The sequence below is a fragment of the Elgaria multicarinata genome, chromosome 6 (assembly GCF_023053635.1).
Source record: "Elgaria multicarinata webbii isolate HBS135686 ecotype San Diego chromosome 6, rElgMul1.1.pri, whole genome shotgun sequence".
Classification (NCBI taxonomy): Eukaryota; Metazoa; Chordata; class Lepidosauria; order Squamata; family Anguidae; genus Elgaria; species Elgaria multicarinata.
In genome coordinates this window covers 5,651,374-5,674,636 of record NC_086176.1, presented here as the reverse complement: position 1 = coordinate 5,674,636, position 23,263 = coordinate 5,651,374, and the positions used below count along the sequence as shown (strand labels likewise).

The 23,263-nt window shown below is 43.2% G+C and overlaps 1 protein-coding gene across 1 annotated transcript in view; it reads left to right on the top strand.

Annotated features, from left to right (window-relative positions):
• Positions 1-23,263, top strand: part of ADGRL3 (adhesion G protein-coupled receptor L3) — a 707,807-nt gene that overhangs the window by 593,388 nt on the left and 91,156 nt on the right. Inside the window, exons 19-20 of the mRNA XM_063128914.1 lie at positions 5,088-5,154; positions 13,273-13,364. Of these exons, the coding sequence (XP_062984984.1) occupies positions 5,088-5,154; positions 13,273-13,364 (159 nt within the window). The remainder of the gene's footprint in view (positions 1-5,087; positions 5,155-13,272; positions 13,365-23,263) is intronic.

Here is a 23,263-nt window from a genome sequence, read left to right as displayed (position 1 = left end):
AGTGTGTAAAGTGTGGAGCTAAGCTTCCCCCTACTGACGGACACTCCCTGTATGTTCTTTGCCTGGGCAATGGCCATAAAGTAGAAGCTTGCCATCATTGTATGGCCTTCACCAAACAGACCAGAAAAAATAGAGCCGACCGCCTTCGCGCCATCTTGTGGGAAAAAGCCCTCAGGGTTACAGACACAGCGAAGATGGACAAAACGGCATCAAATAAGTCCATTGTTGACCATAGCACCGAGGTGTGCGAGCAAGCCAGAGCGACTAATAGGGCACTGATACCCCTCACGCCTGATCGGTCATTGGCGAGCTCCGCGGCCAAGAAAATCTCAAAAAAGGTCCGGACTCCCAATACTTCCTCCGAAATGGAGAAGAAGAAGAAAAAGAAGAAGAAGAAGAAGGACGCGGAAAAACCTTCTCTTGGGTCTTCCCGACCGTCCGAGTCGCCTCGGAGGCAAGCAACTCCTCCTACCGTACCGACCATCTCGGTACCAAGGCCTCACTCACTTGACTTGTGTGGTGCAACCCATCCCTTGCCAGCAGCCCATCTTCCAAGTAGCATAGCCTGTGATCCCAGAATCCAAATCTCTCACGTCAGCACCACCTTCGAAGCCAGTTATTCACCTGGAGTATTTCTCTTTCCCTTTCTAATCGTCTTCCAAGAACTGGGATGGATGAGAAAATTATCTGGGCCCCAAAGTTATTGAATTTCCTTCCCAAAGCCTCAAAGTCTGACATGATTTCTTTGTAGCTCCACTTGGCAGTATCATTTGTTCCCACATAGATGAGAAGAAAAGGATATGTGTCAGTGGGCTTTATGAGCTTTGGCAATCCTTCAGTCACGTCTCGAATCTGTCCTCCATGGAGACAATACACCTGGCGAGTCCATGGGTCTTAGAGACATACTTGAGTTTCAATCCCACACAGCAGGGAGTCTCCTACAATTACTACTGCTCTCTTCTTGTTGATGTAGGCTTTGGTATTGTTGCCTCTGCTCGACTAACCTTCTGCCTCTTGCTCACTGCTGCACGGGGTCCCCTGTAATTCTTCCTCTGCAGACTGTCCTCCAGTCTCACCTTCCAGTACCTGAAAGTGGTTACATAGCTCTAATGGTTCCACTGGTGCAAAGTGTCTTCTAGTTCTTCTGCTCCTAACTGTCACCCTTTCCCAGGGAGTTTCCTCTTCATTGGCTTTTCTCACCTCAGCATTCCCCACTTCTGCTTCAACTTGCTGTTGCTCTTCCACCTCCTGTGCTTCTCTCTGCTGTTGAAGTTCCACCATTCTATCTAGGAACTCTTCGTTTTCTCTTATTCCTTGGAGGATGGACACTCGTTGCTCAAGTACACTCACTTTTTCTTCCAATAGTGCAACCAGCTTGCACTTGTTGCAGGTATACACCATGTTAATCTCATGAGTCTCTGTTCTAAGCATGCCTCCTGATTGGCAGGAGGAAAGCCAAGAGCAACAATATGCAGTGACTCACTGGGTACCTTCCTCTGAATGTGCATTCTGCTGCATCTTCGTATCAGGTGAATAATCTATCACGCACAAAGCAGCTAATTACCTGTCACACTGGAGGCTGACTGAAAGAAAGCAAGGTCAGTGAAAAAAACAAAGACAGTTACGTTGGCCATAAGAAAAAAATCCATATAGCATAATACCTTATAAGGCCAACTTAAAGATCACAAAAATGTGCAAGCTTTAAGACAACACAGAAATGCTTAATGATGTGTTTCTGTTTTAATCCAGAGTTTCATCAATTTGCTTTTCCCACAGCACATGGTAGACACTAAAGCTTGCACATGCCAAACAGCACCTGAGACCACATTAATTTGGGCTTGGGTTTGTGGCGTACAGCCATAACCTTACCCCCACCCTCTCTCAGCAGCAGTAAGGGTTAAAGCCTTAAAAATCAGCCAAGTTCTGCTCTTACATATAAACCGCAGGCTGGCTCCTCACTGCTTTCCTCCTTGCTGTGCTCAATATAGTGCAATGGGATACAAACCACTTACTCCTGAGTAGACCCATTTACCCAACACCACTTCCTAGTTCTCTGCTTTTGAAGTAGAGCACTTGGTGCTCTGCTGTTTAGTTTTGCATTGCACTATATTGCAGTAGCAGGATCTCGCAGCATCGCGGTTTCACCCTTTCACTACTTTGCAGCTCTGTGCTTTTGAAATAGACACTATTTTAAAAGTGCAGAACTGCAAAGTGATGAAAAAGCGAAACCGTGATGCTGCGAGATCCTGCTGCTGTGATATGTAAAGCAGCGTGCGAATGACTGTGAATAGGAAGTAGTGGTAAGTGATAAGAAGCCTGTGCCCAAAAGCTTTACTATGAATACAAAGATACTCTAAATGGGGAAAAGAGGCTATTTTGAATGACTGAAAATGCCAAGAGGCTTTAGTGTCCTTCATAGCTTCTTAAGAGTGGAGCTTGGAAGCAGCTGCCTTGCCCACCCTCCTTATGAGTGTGCTGATCTCTCAACAATGAAGGAAGGAAACGGCAAAGAGGCAGTGAGGCAAGAAGAGTGGGGGAAAGAGGAGAACATTTGGCATTCTTCCCCCACTGCCCATCCGATACCAGGGAATTATTCGCCCTCTGTTGGGACAAGGGTGGGCCGGGGGCAGAAGACAAGTCTTCCAATCCCCTTGGTGGCCTAAAGGCTGGAACCAGAGACAGGCAGGAAGTCTAAATGCTCCTGGGGAATCCTAGCTGTGCTTCTCCAAAGCAGCCGACCCTGCTGCCACAGCAGAGAAACGGGCAGCTGAGGAGAGGCGGAAGCAGCCAGAGACTTCTGTGCCCATTTGCAGATCCAGAAATTAAAATTTCCCCGACCCTTCTCTGCTCCCAAACTCAGCAAAGTGCAGTTGAAGGCAATGAGTTCCTTCAGAGTAGCCACAGCCCCTTGTCCTTTCAACACAAAGCAGCTGCCTGCTCCTGCACCCGGTGAAAAGGGTCAGGGCAGTGACTGAGCTCAGGGTCAAAACAGCATCCTTTCAAAGCTGCAGAGCTGACTCCCATTCCCAAGGCAAGGAGTTACTTCCAGGTAGACATGACCCCCACCAACTCCCGTGCCCCACGCAGCTCACAAATCAGAGTCGCTTCCATTAGCACCTGCTGAAGCCAGCTGAGGTCACATGGACTGCCCGACTGCACTGAAGCCATTGTGACTGGAAACCCCGCCACAAATAGTTGTTGTTGTTGTTTTTAAAAATTATTTATTTATTTCATTTGTATCCCACCATTTTTCCTCCAAGGAACCAAAGGTGGCATACATAATCCTCCTCCTCTCCATTTTATCCTCACAACAACAACCCTGTGAGGTGGGTTGGGCTGAGAGTCTGTGACTGGCCAGAAGTCACCCAGTGGGTTTCCATGGCCGAGTGGGGACTAGAACCCGGATCTCCCGACTCTCAGTCCAGCACTCTAACCACTACACCACACTGGCTCTCAGAGCAAGAAACATCACTTAGCTACCACTTGACATGATCAATTTGGGCTGGAGTAGAACCAGAATAAAAGCCCAGCATAGATGAGCCCCAGATCTTTTCAAGCTCAGTGAAGTGAGACACAATGGGCAATGTCTTCGAGCTCATAGACAATGGAACCAGTTACCTAGGGAAGTTGTGGGCTCTCCCACACTAGAGGCCTTCAAGAGGCAGCTGGACAACCATCTGTCGGGGATGCTTTAGGGTGGATTCCTGCATTGAGCAGGGGGTTGGACTCGATGGCCTTGTAGGCCCCTTCCAACTCTGCTATTCTATGATTCTATTAATTATTTAATGTATTTCTTATGGCACACTAGGATGTCCCATTGTTTTACCATTTCTTTGAATAGCAGATTGTTGATCTTTTTTGAGTGCAGATACACAAAACTACCATCAGAAAAAGATGTTAACGATTATACGGGTGAATTTATATACTTGTAACTGCTCATGCCATTTTGTCATTGCATGAAGTAGGAATAGAAATGTAATTTCCCCCAAATCATTAATCGTTGAGAGATATTAAATTAAGTCATTAATAATTTAGTTTGGGTCATGAATCACCTAGCTTGATCCTAAAGGTCGGCTGCATTTCTAGAAATATTCACGGAAACAAAATAAACAAAAACCTCCTCAATCTAATTAAGCTTCAAACCTTTTAGGCTTGATTTATTTCTCTTTTCACACAAGTGTTCAGATCTCATAGAAAGGGAAACGTCACCTACTATGGAAGTTGACAGGCTTATTGGACAGCAGAGAATAGCTTGAACAGCCATTAAATCTAGTTGTTTGGGGCTTTTAATGAAGATTTTCTTTGACAGACACCAAAGGCCTTAGCAAGTAAAATCCATGCTATTTTTCTCCTGCTTCCTCCAGAGGAAATGATCTTACTCCATCAATAGCACGGTCAGAAACCAGGGGCTCGTCCACACGGGTGCTTTGCCCCTGGATTGCTTCCGAGTGGCGGCAGGTGATCTACATGATGCAGCTGCCGCTCCGAAGCAATCCAAGGGCAAAGCCCCGAAGCTCCGCATTAAAGAAGTCGGGGACTTTTTTAGATTGGAGCACCTCTGCAGAGCCTTGTTAAGGAAAAATAAATAAATCCCACTAGGAAATCCCACTAAGGAGGGTGCATCCCATTCATCCCCCTCTTGTTTCCCCCACCTTAGTTAGCTGTAAATGCGCTCCTTCACATTTACAGCTAACAAACAAACAAAAAACGTCAGCTCCATTTTCCCCTTACGAACCCCACTAAGCAGAGCAGAGGGGGCGTGGATGCTACTAGGCGCTCCCGGACCAGCCTCGTGAGTGTTCGGGCGGGCGGGCACGGCAGTGGCAGCGCCTGGAAACCTTCAACTGCACTCCTTCCCATGTAGATGGTGGGAAGGAGCATCAGTGCGGCTGTGCCCCAGCTTGCACCACCAGGTGCAGCATTATCGAAGTCGTATAGACAAGGGCCAGGCATATAATTCACAGTTTAAATGTACAAGCAATGTGGTATGCAGCTCCCATTCCTCTGTCACTCACTTGCTCTTGATATATGTCTCCTACATAGTCCCTGAATGCTATTTTTTTTTCTTTTTTGCATTTTCTTTACAGCTGTTGGCTTCGACTTGACACTTACTTCATCTGGAGCTTTATAGGACCTGCGACTTTGATAATTATGGTAAGAATTAACTATCATTTTTTTCTCGATCAGAAGCATAATTTTTCAATTCGTTTTATAGTTTTACATGTCTTTATAGCTTACATAGTATAATTTGGAAAGGGCAGATTTAAAACTTGGGGCAGGGGTCATCCTTCATGCAAGAACATCTGTGAAAAATGTTATAAGTGTTACATCTCTGAAGAAAAGGTAAAATACTAAGAGGCAGATTGTAGCATGGTGTTCATAGCAAGTGTGCATGTGGAGTTTGCACTGTGATATGAAAATGTCACCTGTATTCTTCCACAAGTGTTTCTCCATGAAACAAAAGTGTTGAGATTGGAATCCATCTCTGCTAATTCCCATTTAAGAAAAAAATCAAATGATCCTCTGGCGTAAAAACCTGCATTTCCAAATAAATTGAACAAAATGCCAATGAAAGGGAGAGAAGGATACATACATTGTTATTTTTTTTTCTTGGCCTACCTTTTTTGTTGTCTGATATTTCAGACCAAAGAAAGTCTATGATTTGACATCAGAATATTTACTCCTATTTTTAATTGCTGAATCAGCAAGTCATAACAATATTTACATGGTGTGGGTCTCATTTGGAAGATACATACTTCTAAATCACACTGTTTCTGCTTAAGTGGAAAATGTTTTGAAGAACAAACAGAAATGGAGAAGAATTTAAGCCCTAAAATGGCAAATAGTATCATAGTTAACATAAGTTATTTAGCTATTGAGCAACAAGGTAAAATCCCAATGCTTGTAACACCAAGGTCAATATTTTATAGTCTAAACTCCTTAATTCTATTAGCCATCTTTTGTAATCTCTATATAGCAAACAGCATTATTCAGCACCAGAACAACTCCTCCACCCACCCACACCAAATTCTCATCCATCCTGAATGCCTTTTACTTGAAGTGAGGCAGGAAGAGAAGACAGTGTGCATGGCAACCATTTCTGGATTTTCAGTACCCAGGTGTAGCCCTAATGTTCAAGCAGTGCTCTCTGTCCAGAGATCTATTACAGTCAGATTGCTGAAAGGAAATAAAGCCTTTTGAGTGAGATCAGATTTAAAATATTATTGTTTCTCTGTGCCTAATGAGAGTAGGACATAATCTCCACTCTTCATCCATTCTTCTATAGAGTCTACAAGGCCTTAGCTACACCTAAAGTTTATCCCGGAGTCATCCCTGCCTGCACCCGGGATATCCTGTGTGTCATTTACATGAACAAGGATGACCCCGGGATGATCTCGGGATAAACCTTAGGTCTAGCTAAGGCCCAAGTGGGAACCTCCAACTAAATGTTGCAGAGCTTTCGACCCAGTTTGCATGTCACAACTAACCATGAATTGTTTAAGAGAGAGGAACAATTCAGACATGTAACCCCTGGTTTGTTCTTGCGTTACAAGTTGGGGTGTCCCCCCCCCCACAACAACCATAATTTTGTGTTCAGAGTCCCTGGGTTGTTTAGCAGAGCAGGAGCAGGTGGGCGAGAGCCAGAATGCTTGTTTGCTCCTGCTTGTTCTCAGCTACCCATGGATCTTCCTTAATCATAGTTGTGACATGCGAACTGAGCCTAAATATTTAAATGGAGGCATTACCCAACCTTTCCCCACTATTTGTCCTCAGCCCCTAGAATTGAGTAGTTTACTGCTTCAGAACAGGCCAGGTGAAAGGACTCCATAATTCTATTTTCTTATATAAAAGAAATAAAATTATAATTCAGGCAAACTGTCTGATTATTTATATTTCTGGAACAAAGCAGAATAACATGCTGTCTTTAGCAGAGTTATCACAACATACCTTCTTCAGTGCCTGTTAAATGTTTTATGGTGCCCCAAAAGAAGAAATGACTCAGGTCCCTGCAACCTTGCTTCCCTCTTGTAGAATGGCCTTCTCTATCTTGGTGCCCTCCAGATGGTTTGGACTACAACTCCCAGAATTCTTGATTATTGGCCATACTAGCTGGGGCTAATAGGAATTGGAGTTCCAAACATCTCAAGCGGCCAGGTTGGGGAAATCTTCTGGGTCCTTCCAGGGAGTCAGAGTGAATTTCTGGCCATTCAACTAATTTGGCAAAATACCCAAATTAACTAAGGGATTGGAACACAGTAAATTTTTACTGTTGGCCTAATCACTAAGCTGGTCAACACTACACACTAGAGCAGCGGTTCTCAACCTGTGGGTCGGGACCCCTTTGGGGGTCGAATGACCCTTTCACAGGGGTCACCTAAGATCATCGGAAAACACATATTTCCGATGGTCTTAGGAAACTGTATTGACTAAACTATGTCATGTATCATCTTTTGTATTATTAAAGCTATTATGTATTATTTTCATTAGCAAACCATTCCATGACAATGGATCGTGTAGAGAAGAATGAAAATAATTTTATGGTTGGGGGTCACCACAACATGAGGAACTGTATTAAAGGGTCGTGGCATTAGGAAGGCTGAGAACCACTGCACTAGAGTCATAATGTTGAATTCTCCTTCCAGCTGAATGAATAACTCTCCTCAATAGACACTGATAACCTAGTGATTTTGTACTTTTGGACGTTATGAAAAACATGCAGTTGAACGATTTCTTCATCCCCAAAATATATTTATGCCCTCATAACAGTTCTTAACAGGTCTTTGAATTCAATTTAAAAAGACTTAAATGAAAAACCAGTTTCTGCTTTTGAGTTGGCCTCCTCTTTGGAATTCTACAGGTTAAGTAGTAGTGCTAAGCTGGACGGATTGGGGAGCTTGTTTTAAGCCTGCTATGAAGGGCCTCCCCTTTTAAGTGATTTTCCACATCCCTTTGTGAAAGGGAGAAAACATTCGCAAGAGAGTGGGTGTAGGGACTGCTTCTCTTTTTCCATGGCAGCCGGAACCATGGTCCTTCACCCTGATCCAGTTGCATGTAGTTGACTATAGATGGAGTCAATCAAGATGAAGATGCATTCTAACGCAGCTGTCATTCACGTCCACTCTCTGTCTCAGCCAGTCACATAAACCTGTAAACAACTGAAGTTTGATTGGTATGAAGCTCTTGTTAAATATGCTGCTGGGCAATGAAACAATCAGTACAGAGCAGTAAGTGAGAGAAGGCTTCCAGGTGGAAGATTCCTAACCCTAATGCTAAGCAGTAGAAGGCCTTGTGCAGCTATTCCATCTTTTCTTACTTAACAGAAGTTAGAAAAAAGATGGAAGAATCCATGGGGAAACATGGGATGGTTATTAGTGGAAGACAATGGGCCAGTTTGCACATCCCTCTAAGCTACCCTAAAGTTAAACCACCATGAGTTGGTTGTTTGCTGGATAACCCATGTTACTCCTGATGGATGATTGGACGCACTGAGGTTTGCCGTGGGTTCTTTCCCCCTTAGTCCTCCCGCCTGCTCTTGGAATATGTCTCAGGTGTCTTTGCAGCAGAAATCCTAATTTCTTCATCCCCAGAATCATTACCTTTTCTGCAATTGGCCCACCGGGGTTGCTGGCTCATGAGAGAAACTTCCCCCATTCCCACATCAGATCACCGAACGCATGTAATTTTCTGAGCTCTTATGAATGCTATAATGTGTTTGCAAATACTTTTCTCCTCAAGTTATTTGGGGTCTTGCGCAAATTCACAGGACAGCAAAACCACTTCTCCAATATTTAGCCCAGCATACCCCCTCTTGTCAATGTCCTTGTCAATTTTATCCTGCATTTTGGGGCTTGCCTTGTTAGCAAACAGCTTTTTTAAAAAAGTTTGCTTCACTTACTACCGAAGTTTGCTTCACGTACACTTCCTGCAAAGCTCCTTCTCTTGCAGCCGCTAGCTGCTTTTGGCTCTACCCATGCCCAGGTTCATGCTTATGGCTTCCCTCCACCGATTTCCATTGTTAATTGTCAGATATACACATGGGATACAGAGCAGTGACAGGAGATAGATAAAGATACAGAAATGTGAGAGAGGGAGTTAGGGGGTTCAGTAAAGATGCACAAATTTCAAGGCAGAGGAATGAGCGGGGTGGTAAATATAGGGCAGGGCAGGGCAGTAAAGCAATGGGGGAAATTATACAAAGTTCATGGCCGTGGGCTTTCAAATGTGCACACTTGTGCAAGAGTGGGGGGAAAGTGTTGAGAATGCATTCAGGACACCCTCCAGGCTCCTTTTTCTTGATTTTTAGGAGCATGGGGCAGAGGGCACTGACAAAGGATAAGGTAGCAGCTCTAGTGAGATCGAGAGGGGCGTCAGGGGTTTTCACTTCTCTTGCCAGGTGGCTCTCTAGCCATTTCCAGCAACCCACAATGAAGTCGCCCTGCCAGGTTTGGCTGTCACAAGCCACCCTGAACAACCCAACAAGCCATGGGTTCTCAAGATAGCGTATTCAGTTCAAACAGCACAGCAAGCTACCCTGAAATGACCCACAGTGAAAACTCATCATGGCTTAATGTACTGTGCAAACCAGGTCAATGTTGGCTGCCTCCCCCACCCTCCCCCATCCCACCCCTGGTAAAAAAAAAGTATGGTGCCATGAAAGCTTTGTCTGGAAGCACCCAGTGTGTGTTGCCCCATTGGCTCATAAATGGGGGCTCAGTCTGTTTTCTCTCCCCACCCTTTAGAGTAAGGGTGTTTTTGCCCTCTATGAAGCAGCCAGATACCCAAATCTGATTTGCTATTGTGAATTGAAGGCGTGTTGCAATCAATACACTAACTCCGATGGACTAGTATCACTCTGGCCTAAATCTGGTGGCACAGCAGTCAGTACATTAGTCTCTCTCTCTCTCTCTCTCTCTCTCTCTCTCTCTCTCTCCCTCTCTCTCTCTCACACACACACACACACAAACACACAAACACACACACACCACATATGCAGGAAGTTTCCTAGGGGCTCACTTTTCATCTTAGAAATTTTTGAGTGTGAAAATGCAGTGCAACATGAATAACCACCTTGCTTGTGAAGAACAAATCCCCTTAGTCTGAGGGACCAAACCAGGTAGCCAAAATATTAAGAAATTGGGTATTTTGGTTCTGACATATAAAGTTGCTGTATTATCAGCTTGCAATGAACAGTGCCACTTTATTTTTTTTAATAGCAAAAGTTTCCTAAAATCACTATGTACTCCCAATCCCATTTTTTAAGATGGATTTGAGTCATCTTTCAATCTACATAATACTTGTCATTACGCTGATATTGAATGTCTACATTCAACACTTAATGTGGTTTTCAGATTTTGAAAGCCTTTCCTTGGGATTTGCAGACTATTTCCTTTTCTGAGAAAAACACACCTGGAATGTAGAACGCAGTTCATTTGATTGGAATGCTGGAGTAGGTACTTTTTCTTCCTTAAGAAATGCTCTTGCAAGGCACAGAGGAGAGCCTGAGTCTGTGTCTATTCCTTGTTCTGAGACGAGATCAACAACTTTTAGGGAATCAAGATCTTAGGGATCCATACAAAAACAGTGGTTGACTAAGAATTTGCCTGTTGCTTTGAGCAAAGTAATAAAAGCCAAGGGTATAACAGTGCTGTCTCTTGTGTGGCTCCTTGAGAACTCACTTTTGGTAACTGGAGAACCCTTTCTCTAGCGCTATTGAGGACTTCTGCATCTCTGCACAGCGTAACAAAATTTGCTTTGTCTAGTCACCAAGTATGGATTTTTTACAATTGTTTCCTGCACACTCTGTTATTCTGCTTTTAAAAATGGCCACACAGATTCCTGCAGACTCGTGTCACTACTGTGTCTGAAGAGTAAGGAACAAATCTTGATAGGCTGGAGTGCTGGGCTGAAAACAACAGGATGAAATTTAATAGGGATAAATTCCAAGTTCTACATCTAGGAAATGGAAACCAAATGCACAGTTACAAGATGGGGGATACTTGGCTCAGCAATACTACAAACGAGAAGGATCTTGGAATTGTTGTAGATTGCAAGCTGAATATGAGCCAACAGTGCGATATGGCTGCAAGAAAGGCAGATGCTATTTTGGGCTGCATTAATAGAAGTATAGCTTCCAAATCACGGGAGGTACTGGTTCCTTTCTATTCAGCCCTGGTTAGGCCTCATCTAGAGTATTGCGTCCAGTTCTGGGCTCCACAATTCAAGAAGGACGCAGACAAGCTGGAGCGTGTTCAGAGGAGGGCAACCAGGATAATCAGGGGTCTAGAAACAAAGCCCTATGAAGAGAGACTGAAAGAACTGGGCATGTTTAGCCTGGAGAAGAGAAGATTGAGGGTAGGCATGATAGCACTCTTCAAATACTTCAAAGGTTGTCACACAGAGGAGGGCCAGGATCTCTTCTCGATCCTCCCAGAGTGTAGGACACGGAATAACGGGCTCAAGTTAAAGGAAGCCAGATTCCAGCTGGACATCAGGAAAAACTTCCTGACTGTTAGAGCAGTAGGACAATGGAATCAGTTCCCTAGGGAGGTTGTGGGCTCTCCCACACTAGAGGCCTTCAAGAGGCAGCTGGACAACCATCTGTCAGGGATGCTTTAGGGTGGATTCCTGCATTGAGCAGGGGGTTGGACTCAATGGCCTTGTAGGCCCCTTCCAACTCTGCTATTCTATGATTCCATGAAATAAGACACTACAAAGACCCAGAAAAGCAAGTCAGGGTTTTTTTTAAAAAAACTTTTTTTTCTGTAAAAGGACTTGTTAAGACTTGTCTGTCTAAACCATGGCTTTTTGTTGTTCTATGGATTTGATTTAATTTAAACGATTTAGAAGTTGTCTTTTAGGGTAAACCTTCTTAAGGCAGTGTACAACAGAATTTAAAACCAGAAAATATAACAAAACTTTAAGAAGGAGAAGGAGAAGAGTTTAAACCAGACAGTACTGTTGTCCCTCAACCAGGAATTTAAAGGCCCGTTACCCCAGCACATTAATAGCCAATCAAACACATGAGGCTGGAGAATACACTTAATCCATTTACTTCCGATACTGCAGTATGGGGGTGCTCTCCGGTTCCATAAAATGGAGGCACCCAGAACAAGGGAATCTCACAGTATATATAGACCCTGACTACAAGAGGGTGTTAGTCTCTTTCTAACCTTTCTATTGGTCAATTCTGGATTAGCAAGTTAAGTTACATTCAATTTTCAAGTTAAGGTGCACAATCTCAATGAGTCATAGGTTACATTCGATGCTCTATTGGTCGAAAGTTTTTCCCTTTGTCTGCTAGGACATGATGTCCACCATTAAGGAATGCAAATCTGGCATGTAGCCACCCGTAGCCACCCTCTGGCAGAGAAGCCATCTTTTAACCCTTGGCACATTACATTCATCAGAGAGATGAAATCTCTCCCTGGGGCTAACAATTCCCCCCTTCGAGGGTTAACCTGCTTACAGAGCAGACCTTTACCCCTCGACCAAAGTATTTCATCTCTATGAATTTCTTCGCTTCCTCTCAATTCTTCTGGATTGGGTCCTGGGTAGCTGACATTACAAGCAATACATGGTTAGATGTACAAAGGCTAACAGTGCCATATACACAACAGCTTCAATAGAATTATAAGTCAATTGTAGCCCAGCGAAAGTAACCAGGTAACCAGGTAAGACTTTAGGGGGCCCTTGAAGGCCTTTGTGCCCCTTTTCTGCAAGACACCTTACAATGTAATCTCTTCAGACTGATTTTACAAATTAAGAAGACCTAATTCTTCAACTCATTTAATGTGCTATGAAAAATCCCAAGAACAGACTCAAGACTAGTTCTCAGTGAGGTCATAGGTCAATATCTGGGCTGTATCACTTCAGAGCGGAGGTGGGGGCCCACATCTGTTTTAATTCTTATGTTCACCACTCTGGAATCTGTTTCAGGTATGGAGTGGTATACAAATTTTGTAAATAATAATTAAAATAGTAACACTCTTTCCTACAAAATAAAACTCTCCACAAAAAACATTAAAATTCAGAAAGAAAGCTAATCTGGAATATTTTTTCTGACATCTGGTGTTCTGTCTGTAGAGATGGCTTTTTTGGTGGTGTGCATGAACATTCAATTGTGTGAATCTGCCCCTGCATTTGTAAACCGTTAGCCCATACACAGTTTTATCATCTCAGAGAAAATTAGGCTTTAAATTCATCCCTGTCTTTTTCACATAACCTGGCATGTGACTCTCTGCTGTGTTTGTTTTGTTTGTTTTTTAATTTCAGCTTAATGTAATCTTCCTTGGGATTGCTCTTTATAAAATGTTTCATCATACTGCCATATTGAAACCTGAATCTGGGTGTCTCGACAATATCAAGTAAGTGAATCACCCCTCCCTTAACTGCTCCCAACTGGATAACTTTTTTTCCTTATGACAAAGATAGCAGGGAAATTTGGGGTTGGATCTAGATTAGCTTAGTTGCACTTCAGTCCCATTGAAATCAATGGGACAAGTTCAGATTTCATGGGAACTAAGTACAAATAACTTGATCTGGACCCCGCCCATAGTGTTTGTCTTCTTGTGATTCAGCATTTTGCACTAATGGTTTATGTTTTGAGTAAGGTGCCATTCAGACATAGAAGCAGCCACATGAGACCTGGTTTTCTGTGCGGGGATCCCATGCAATTGGGACTGCATCTGAGTGGTGCAACCACTCAGGCAGAGCATTATTCCATGGGAAAGTGATTCCATGGGAAAGACCCACACAACCTACACTGTCCACACTGTTTCCCATGCAATCTTCTGTGCAAACATCAGCAGCGGCTATTATATCTGAAAGGCATGTGTAGAAGGTGGGGTAAGTGGTTGTTGTTTTTAATGACCAACACCCACAAATAGATATTTTAAAAAAAACCAACCACCCTGAATAGTTAACATATGTATCTTTCTACAACAAAAATTCACAATGTGTAAGTAATTAATGGGCAGAAACGTTCATTGTGCTTAGGGTCAGAAGTTTTCCACCATAGTGACTCATGCACAAATGTTTTTTAACTGGTAATAGAGTAAATTTTGAATGTTTTAGCAGAATACTTACTGATCTTTTTCACTGTACGAGTAACTTTTCTTGCCTATGAGACCTCATCTTCTCTCAGGTATGACAGAAGGATTTAGGTAGGATTGATGGCACTGTCTCGAATAGTGAGCTCTCTCTGTTCTCATAGGTTATATTCAAAACCATACACATGCAGAATGGAAGCCCGGAATTGAGGTTTAGCCAGACAATGTTTAGCTCAGTTTTTAAAAAATCTCCAAACAGTGGTTTGGAGGAGTGGAAATGAGTTATAGACCCTGTTCAGAAGACATGCTATGCCGCGGTGGTTAAGCATTTTGAGCTAGACATTATGGCTTTGCGTGGCCTATGTCATGTGAACAAATTACTTAGTGTGTAAGCACGATATGAATTAATGCTATAGATCCTTCAAGATGCCATAAAGTGTGCCATTCTATGCTTCATAGCTGCTTAAACTAACTAAAATCATAATACCATCATGAGTATAGACTAAACACATTTACATGGGACTAAGCACAATTTTGTTCTGTATCAATTTACCATGCAAAGTAACAAAGAAAAAGGGGCTAAAACAGGAGACTGAACTCTCACTCACCACCCCCCGCATTTCACATTAAGCTCTTTTGATCATCAGACAGCTGGCAACCTTCCCATGTCCCATGCCTAGCACTTAATAATTACAGGTGGCAAAGGCTGTGAGCTTCTCCAAGCAGTCCCTGCCAATTATGTGGACTGGTAAGCGCAATTGTAGCTTCAAGGCCCCAAGGCACTATGGTGAACTCAACAGGTGCACTCTCAGACCCCAAAAAGTAGATTCCGGAGTTACTGGTATCCTTCTGTAGGATTCCATCCCACAGCCACCTGCCCGTCCTGTCCTTTTTAAAATTTATTTTAAAGTATTTTTAGACTGCTTTTAAGGATAGAACCCTTTGGAATTATTGAGCAATTAATTTCATGCGTGCGTAGGGTAGGTTGAGGAAAATTGGCCCAAATATAATTAAGCAAAAGAACATAAGAAGTGCCAAGGGTCAAGTAGATGGACCCCGGGTCCATCTACTCGAGCACTCTGTTCACAGAGTAGCCAGCCAGCTGTTGACCTGGGAGCCAGAAGCAGGACACGGTTCAACAGCACCCTCCCACACATGTTCTCCAGCAACTGGTGTATATAGGGTATATAGGGTTACTGCGTCTGATACTGGAGGTTGCACTTAGCCATCAGGACTAAGTGCATTGATAACCTTCTCCTTCAGGAATTTATCCATAAGAATATGAAGAGAAAGTGAAAAAGTGGAACAAAAACTTACGTCACAAGGGTTTGCTGTTTGGAGAGTGAAAATTCAACTCCCTCTTGAGAATAAGAGCGGAGTACAATGTTCTTTGACAGTGCAGAATCTCCCCTAAATATTAAAAAAAGACATGATTGTTCTGGCCTTAAGAGCTCTCTTAATCATGATAGTGCATCCTGTTCCTGATTTTGATGGACCACGTTTTTGTAAAGGTAACAGGATGCTTTACGTATATACTGAAACCAGCCATGCATGCAACTACCAAAATGGCAATCAGAAGTTGCTTGCCTGACCTGATACTTGACTAAATCTCATCTTCTTTTTCTAAACCGCTTCAGCATTTGTTCAAATCAGAAGCGGTAAATAAATATTGTTAAGTCAATTCATACATAAATATATTACAGTGTTCTCCTCCAATAAAACCATATTTTTTTTAAAAAAAGCAAATAGGTGAGGTAACAAGACAAACATACTGCTCTGAAGCCAGTTTTCTGTTTACGCAAAACCTGTTTTCCAGAAAGCAAAGCTGGTTTACTCAAATCAACTCTACATAAATTCGAAGAAAATTAATTCACTCAAATTGATTTCCGATAAATAGAAACATCACCTCCAAATCATCCCCCCAACTCACACACAGAAAACTACAGCCCTACACACACACACACTGCCAAAACACACATGCATCCGTTCATAGTCAAACAACCAGGCACCCCATTCAGACATCATCTCATCAATACACTTATACACTGCCAGCACGCACACACACTCAGGATCACCCACTCCAAAACACATGCACACACATCCATTCAGTCAAACAGCCAGGCACCCCATTCACCCATCATCACATCAATACACTCACCCACTGCCAGCACACGCACGCACACACACACAGAGGATCACCCACTCCAAAACACACGCACACACATCCATTCAGTCAAACAACCAAGCACCCCATTCACCCATACGCTCTCACGCACACACCTCTTACCTCCTATACTTACTTCTTCTCTGGGAGGCAATGGGAGGGGAGGCACAGGAAACACATCATTCAAGACCCTCCCCTGTGCTGATCCAGGTCTTTGCTTGGCCGGCACAATTGCCCAGGCCAAGAGATGGTCTGGATGGGCGCTGGTGGTGCTGGAGGACACGTTCCGGAAGTCTGGGATCTGGGCCTTTTCCTGGCCAGCGCGACCTTCCCGGAAATTTTAACATATTTTAAGAATTCCCCTGGACCCCAGTTTGCCTCCCATTTCCTGGACTTGTCCAGGGAAATCCAGGCATCTGGTCACCCTAGTCAACACACCCACTAACTGCAGAAGGAACCTCCTGGGTCATTTTAAAGCCAGGGTGGGATCTTCCCTGTTGGGAAGTGATTGTTGCCTCATTAAAAAGAACAAAAAGAACTATTTAGAAATCTAAGAGTTTAGTGCAGCAGTAGTATTTCCTCCAAGAAACTAAAGTTAGCACAAGAGTTCATGATCTTTCTAACTTACGTCTTGATACTATTTTGCAGAGTTGGCAAGGGGACTACTGCAGTGTAGTCCAGTATTACCTTGGGGTGTTTTCAGAGAAATGCAGCAGGGTCTGTGAAGATGATTGTGCAATTTATTAGGTGCTAGAGGGGATTGTTAGGATGTGTGTGTGTGTGTGTGTGTGTGTGTGTGTGTAGCTTTAAGAGAACCGGCCAAGAGAACCTGTTCTTGCGTGAGACCTGGATGGGGCCTCTCCAGTGGGGGCTCCAGGTTTTGAGGAAAAGGCGCTTCAATGGATTCTGTCACTCACTAAGACTACTTTTCACAATCCTTATCTCTAGCTTCTGTAGCGCCTCATCCCGTTTCTCATCATTGCTACCACCTGCTTGCCTGATAGGCAGAGAGCCAGTGAGAAACTAGGCATCTACTGCTTCTCTTTCTCACCACCATCATTGAGGGGCGCATGAACAAGCAGGTTACAATGCCAAAGAGGAGGAGCAACTGCAGAGGGCTCTTGTCAGTGGTTCCTTTGCCTACCCTTGGTGTTCGTCTTGGCCTCTCTCCTTCTGTCCTTTAGTGCAGGCCTTTGTGTTGAGACCGTGTGCCATGTAGCTCTTTAGGAGTTAGCACTGTGTTGTAGTAATAAAGAACCCTGCTATGAAACACATACTATGGGACACTCTGAAGGCTGTAATACAAGGGGACTGTGTACAGGATTAGGGCCAGATTTAGAAAGAAAGAAAGAAAGGAAGAAAGAAAGAAAGAAAGAAAGAAAGCCATCTTATGTGGTAGACAGGCAATTGCACCCATCTAGCAGCAGCGCCTTGGAAGGGGAGGGAAGGAGGCTGGAGCGGCCATAGGAAGTGGTGCATTGCAGCCACCCTGGTCTCCTCTCCTCTCCACCCCTGGGAATGCCCCCCTTTCGCCATCTCCACGTTCCATTTTCCATATTTCCAAAATAGGCCTCCCATTCACTATTCTTCATAGTCCTCCTTCCTCATTAAAAATCACCATTCCCTGGGAGGGCCAACTGACCTACATTTCCAGCCAATGGAAGCTAGTGCTGATCAGGAGTTCACACACAGCTTCTCTTGCTCTTCAAACAAGGGCCTCCTATCAAATTCACTGCAACAGCAGTTGGGCCCATCTCAGCCCTGGCCCAAGGCAGGTCACTGCTACAAGTGGAAACCTGCTGCACCTCTCTCCCCACCCCCCCTGCAGCCTCCTCACCCCCTCACATGAGATTGGTGCACCTGCCTGCCACCAGATAGCTTATTTTCCCTAGCAGGGACATGTGCACCCATATTGCCAGCATACGCTGCCTGTAAGGTCTTTCTGCCTTCAGGAGCCACATGGCATCTGTGCATCTGGCCAACGCAGCTCCTGAAGGCAGAACATAAGAGGAAGCTTCCCAAGTGTGTGGGCTGCTGCTGCTGCCGCCGCCGCAACCACTGCAATAGAAAGAAGCCGTGGGCCTTCCTAGGCAGAGACGAGGCGAGCAACAGAATTCGCCACTCTTTCCTCCACAACCTCCGCCTCATGTGGGCACTTCCTCCTACTTCTACATCATCATCATCATCATCATCATCATCATCATCTCTTTTAATATGGTCAAGACCAGCAAAGTTAATATAAAGCATGTAAAAGATAATTAAAAAGTAACAGAATTGCAAGATACAGTTTTGTAGAATTCCTTCTCTCAGAGGATAACAACATTTTATCCCTAATTTGCATTGAGGTCATAAAAAAAACCTTAGCAACCCTTCCAGTGATACAAGAGGGCACATTCCTTAAACAAATTAATACTAAAGTTGTGGAGGTACTTTCAAAAAAGGCTGTTAATAATGGAAAAATTAGCTTCTTTCTGCATTCCCTATAGATGCTACAATACAGAAGGACATGTTCAACAGATTCTATTGCTCCAGTGCCACAGGGATAGATCCAATCATTGACTGGGATTTTACTAAATTGTCTTCCTAATAGAGCTGATGGCAACATATTAAAGCAGCCAAGTGTAAATGCTCTTCTGTACTTGGGAAAAGCCAACGTATGCAGATATGAGTCCGTAGTTATTAAAGTTATTGAAGAGTAATGGAGAACAAGATTTATTAGCAGCAGTTGTTCAATGCTGTAGATCTAGATCTATTAGTCTTTGAACAATAAGAAAATGGGCTTTATGAAGCCCATAGTTGCCCACAACTTCGACAGAGAAACCCAGCCTAATTAACTTCTTCTCCTTCTCTCTCATCCAGTGGGTGACATAGGAATCTGAGAGCAGTAAGAAAGAGATGACTACCATGAACCACTAGGAAGTGTAACTGTAGCCACCATTTGAAGGCTTTGCCTTTATACCTTGCATTCGACTGATTGAATATTCATTTCCAGATAAATAGCTGTGTTCCCCACACAGGAAGGAAGGCCCAGTAACTTCCTAAAAACACAGACTGGACCTTTTCCATTTGGGCATTAAATCCCAATATCCACATAAGAATACGATAAGTAAGTTGGGCCAGAGTCGTAGCTTTGTAAATTTCAATTGCAGAAGGGATGAATTAACCAACTTGCATAAAAAAGAATCTTCGGATCCACTGCTGACTAAGATTTGCTGAATCAATTGCCTGCCTTCATTGTTCAGACCAAAGTCCAGTGCTCTGCATTTGTGTGCCTAGATATTTTATATGGGTGACTTGCTTAGTAATTTAAAGTCCATTTATATTTTTCCAAGCTTTAGAAAACACCAAAACTTTAAACTTGCTAGAATTGATAGTCAAGCTATTCTCAGAGCAGTAGGTCCCAAATGCAGACAATATTTAACCCAATTCTAGAGGGTGATAACAATACAGCAGCAGCAGCATACAAAAGTAAAGGTATCTTAGAATTGGACAATTTGGAAGCATGGGAAGCAACACTGCAGAGATAAAAAAGCTAGATAATTTAAAAATAAATCCAAAAGAAAGGGCCCAAAATACAGCTTTGTCTGACACCCCTTGTAGCAGGAGATAAGTTGGAAACTAGAGGTCTGATTATACAGGCATCTACTGAAAATCAGTAGGTGCTTGTCCATAGAACTTTGTGTAATTTGGACCATAGAAGTTCCCTCAAGACTAGGTCAAAGGCAGATTTAAGGTCAATAAAGGCAGTAAAAAGCTTACCGCCAGGAAATGAAATAAATTTCTCTCCCAAGTGAGTGAACACACAACAATGGTCTAAGGTTGATTGGCCATCTTTAAACCCAATCTGTTCCTCACCTAGTATACTATTATCCTCCATCCAAGTTTAAAGGTTACATTTTAAATACCTGGTGTAAAGTTTCCCAATGACTGAGAGAAGGCTGCTAGGACTATAATTAGCTGGATTGGCCCTATTGCCATTTTTAAAACTAGGAACTGCAATCACTTTACTCCAAATATCTAGAATCTCCAGACTTATTAATAAAAGTAAATAGAGCTGCTAACAGAAGAGCCCACCATTCTGGATTAGTTTTTAAAAGATCAGTAGGTATAAAATCTGGGCCTGGAGCTTTGCCAGATTTATGTTCAGTAATTAAATTACAAGTTCAGTAATCATCTCTATAAGGAGGCAGACTTGTGGGGGAAACAGCTCTCCAAGTGTAAGGGGCCCCAGTGACAAAGCGTCAGCAAACAAGGGAGTTAAGCCACTGGGCGAGGTAGCCAGGGCCTTCGATCCTTCCCTCCCTACTCACAGTAGGTAACTGTAAATAAAAACTATAATGGCTCATTAGAGGGGGCAGCAGACAATGGGTGGGTGATTTGGGAAGGATGTGGCTTGCAAGGACTGAGTCCTTTTTCTGTGTGGGGAGGGGGGTTTAAAACTAAGTGATAAGCCGAATTCTTAAACCCGGGCTCAACCCATGAAGCGGATTGGTTTAGCTTAGTTTTGAACAAGAACAACACCCTAGCTGCTAGCTACGACTTTAAAGGAACAAGCAGTTTGGTGCCAGAAAAACAGAATCAAGGGGCAGACTATTTTCTGCTTCATTGGATTAGAGCTTTTGCAATTTACCCATGCCTATCAAAGCTCCAACTTAAGGCACTATGCCCAGCCAAACTCATCCCCCAAACAGGCACCATTGTGCTATGCAACTAATCATACTAAGCTCGTACCCTCATCTTCCACCTTCTCTGTCTCAATACCTTTGTATTGTTCTATGCTACTTCAGTATTCACCAAATAGCATTATCTCAACTTCTGGTGCCAACATTGTTCTCTTTTCAGCGCCAAGTCAAGACTTTCCTCTTCTCCCAGGCATTTAGCAATATGTAATTAGCCTGGGTTTGTTTTTGTATGTTTTTGTGGTTTTAAATGGTATGTTTTTGTGATTTAAAATTTTTGTATATTGTTTTTAAGTGGTTTTATCCTATGTAAACTGCCCAGAGAGCCTCAGCTATGGGGTGGTATTCAAATGTAAATAATAATAATAATAATAATAATAATAATAATAACAACAACAACAACAACAACAGCAGCAGCAGCAGCAATAATATATGATTTTTCTGATTTATTTAGCTCCTGTTCTATGATGCCTATGTTCACTAATTTTTCTTCTGGCAGATGTATTCCATTAAAACAACAACACCTTGATTAATGGGTATTGATTTGTAGTGTGTCTTGAAATATATTAAATGCTCACTATAAAACCATTAATCATGATGAAAGACTTGAGGAATCACATATTTAGCATTTTCTCATAAAACCCTGCTTGGGTGGTTTGTAAAATTTAGAATAGTCCAAAGTCCAGATCTGTACAATAACAATATATGGTTGAATTCCATTAGAAAACAAAAATACCCCCACCAAGTATAACTTAAATCAACAACAACAGAGTACTGAAAACTACAGCTGAAACCATAGACATCCCAGTACAGGCTGTCTTTATGAAGCAAGATGCCGTCATTACTGCCAGGTGGCTCACTTGCATTGACAAATTAACTTAACTTAGCTGATTTACTGCTGCAGTATAAATAACAAGCATTCAGATTTCATTGTTGACCTGACTGAGCCACCTGCCAGTTATGGTCCTCACTGTTTCACAGTGAGTTTGGGAATATAAGAATCTGAAGCAGTGGCTTGATATAACATAATTTTTAGAGAGATTAATGCTATGTGGTGTGATACAAAGGTACACCACCTTTCAGAATGGGTAGTACTATAACTTGGGATGGGAGCATATGTATTTATTATTTTATTTATTTAAGAAATTAATACCAGAACTAATCAATTAAAAAATCTCTAATATAGAAAGTAAAATAATAATGAAGTGTCCTGTGCTGGCCCTGATTTACAGATAGCAGATGGTCTTCTGGAGTTCAGTGTGGCAATATAAATATTGATTGATTGATTGATTGATTGCATTTATATCCCGCCTCTTTTCCTCCAAGGAACCCAATGCAGCCAAATGTTCCATACTGTTGTCTTGTTTCCAGCAAAAGAGATGGTGTTGCAAAGACGTTTCATGAAAAGTTCACAACCATGAAACATGAGCAGGCTTCATGCCGGACCTGCCAAGCCCAACTCTTGAGCGCTTGCTACTGCCTCCACTGCCACCTGCACACCTTCCCCTGCCCACTTCAGGACCCAAAACTCATACCTGGCCAGGCGAAGGGAAGAGAGTGGGAAGGAACTTGCCTACCATTTCCTATGGGGAAATGATGATGACGTTCATATCAAGTTCTGACAGGAAGGGCTTCTACTGCCCCTGCCATTGCCACCTCCCATTCCCCTGGCCAGGGGCTGCGGGAGGGGAGGGGCCAACCATGAAGGCCTTGGCTGCTATTTCAAGCAGCCCCAACTCTCCATGGCACAAAGGATCAAGTCTCTCTCAGGATAAAGAAGGAGGATGTTCTTGCAGCCCTGAAGACAGCCCTTCTGCCACCATTTCAAGATGCCCTCAGTTCTTCTTCGTGGTCTCTCTGCATCACACAAGTATGGCCTCTGTGCCTGTGCGGAGTCTCATTCGGGAAAATTCCATAGCTGAGGCGTTTTGGGCAGGAATCCCTCCCCCATGATGCACTGCGCATATCCGGGTTCCCGCCCGATTCTCCTCAGTTCTCTTTCGACCGCCATTGTGGTGACCTCGTCTGGGAAATCCTCTGTAAAAAAGCAAACAAACAAACATTTTGAGGTGTTTTTTTCTTATTTCTACCTTTCTAATTTTCTAGTTTCTCTTCTACCTTTATAGTTATATATTTTGTTTATTTCTTTTCGCAATCTCCGATCGCCCGAAGGGGCACATGGCCCTCAGGGTACCATTCAGAAAATGCACTAGGTGTGGGAGCAAACTACCGCCCTCAGACGGACACTCATTTTGCCTACTCTGTTTAGGCGAGAGTCACGTCGTGGAGACCTGCCGGTTCTGCCAAGCTTTCTCCAAACAAACGTGGAGGAACAGGTTGGATAGGCTAAAAGCTCTCCTCTGGAGTAAGGC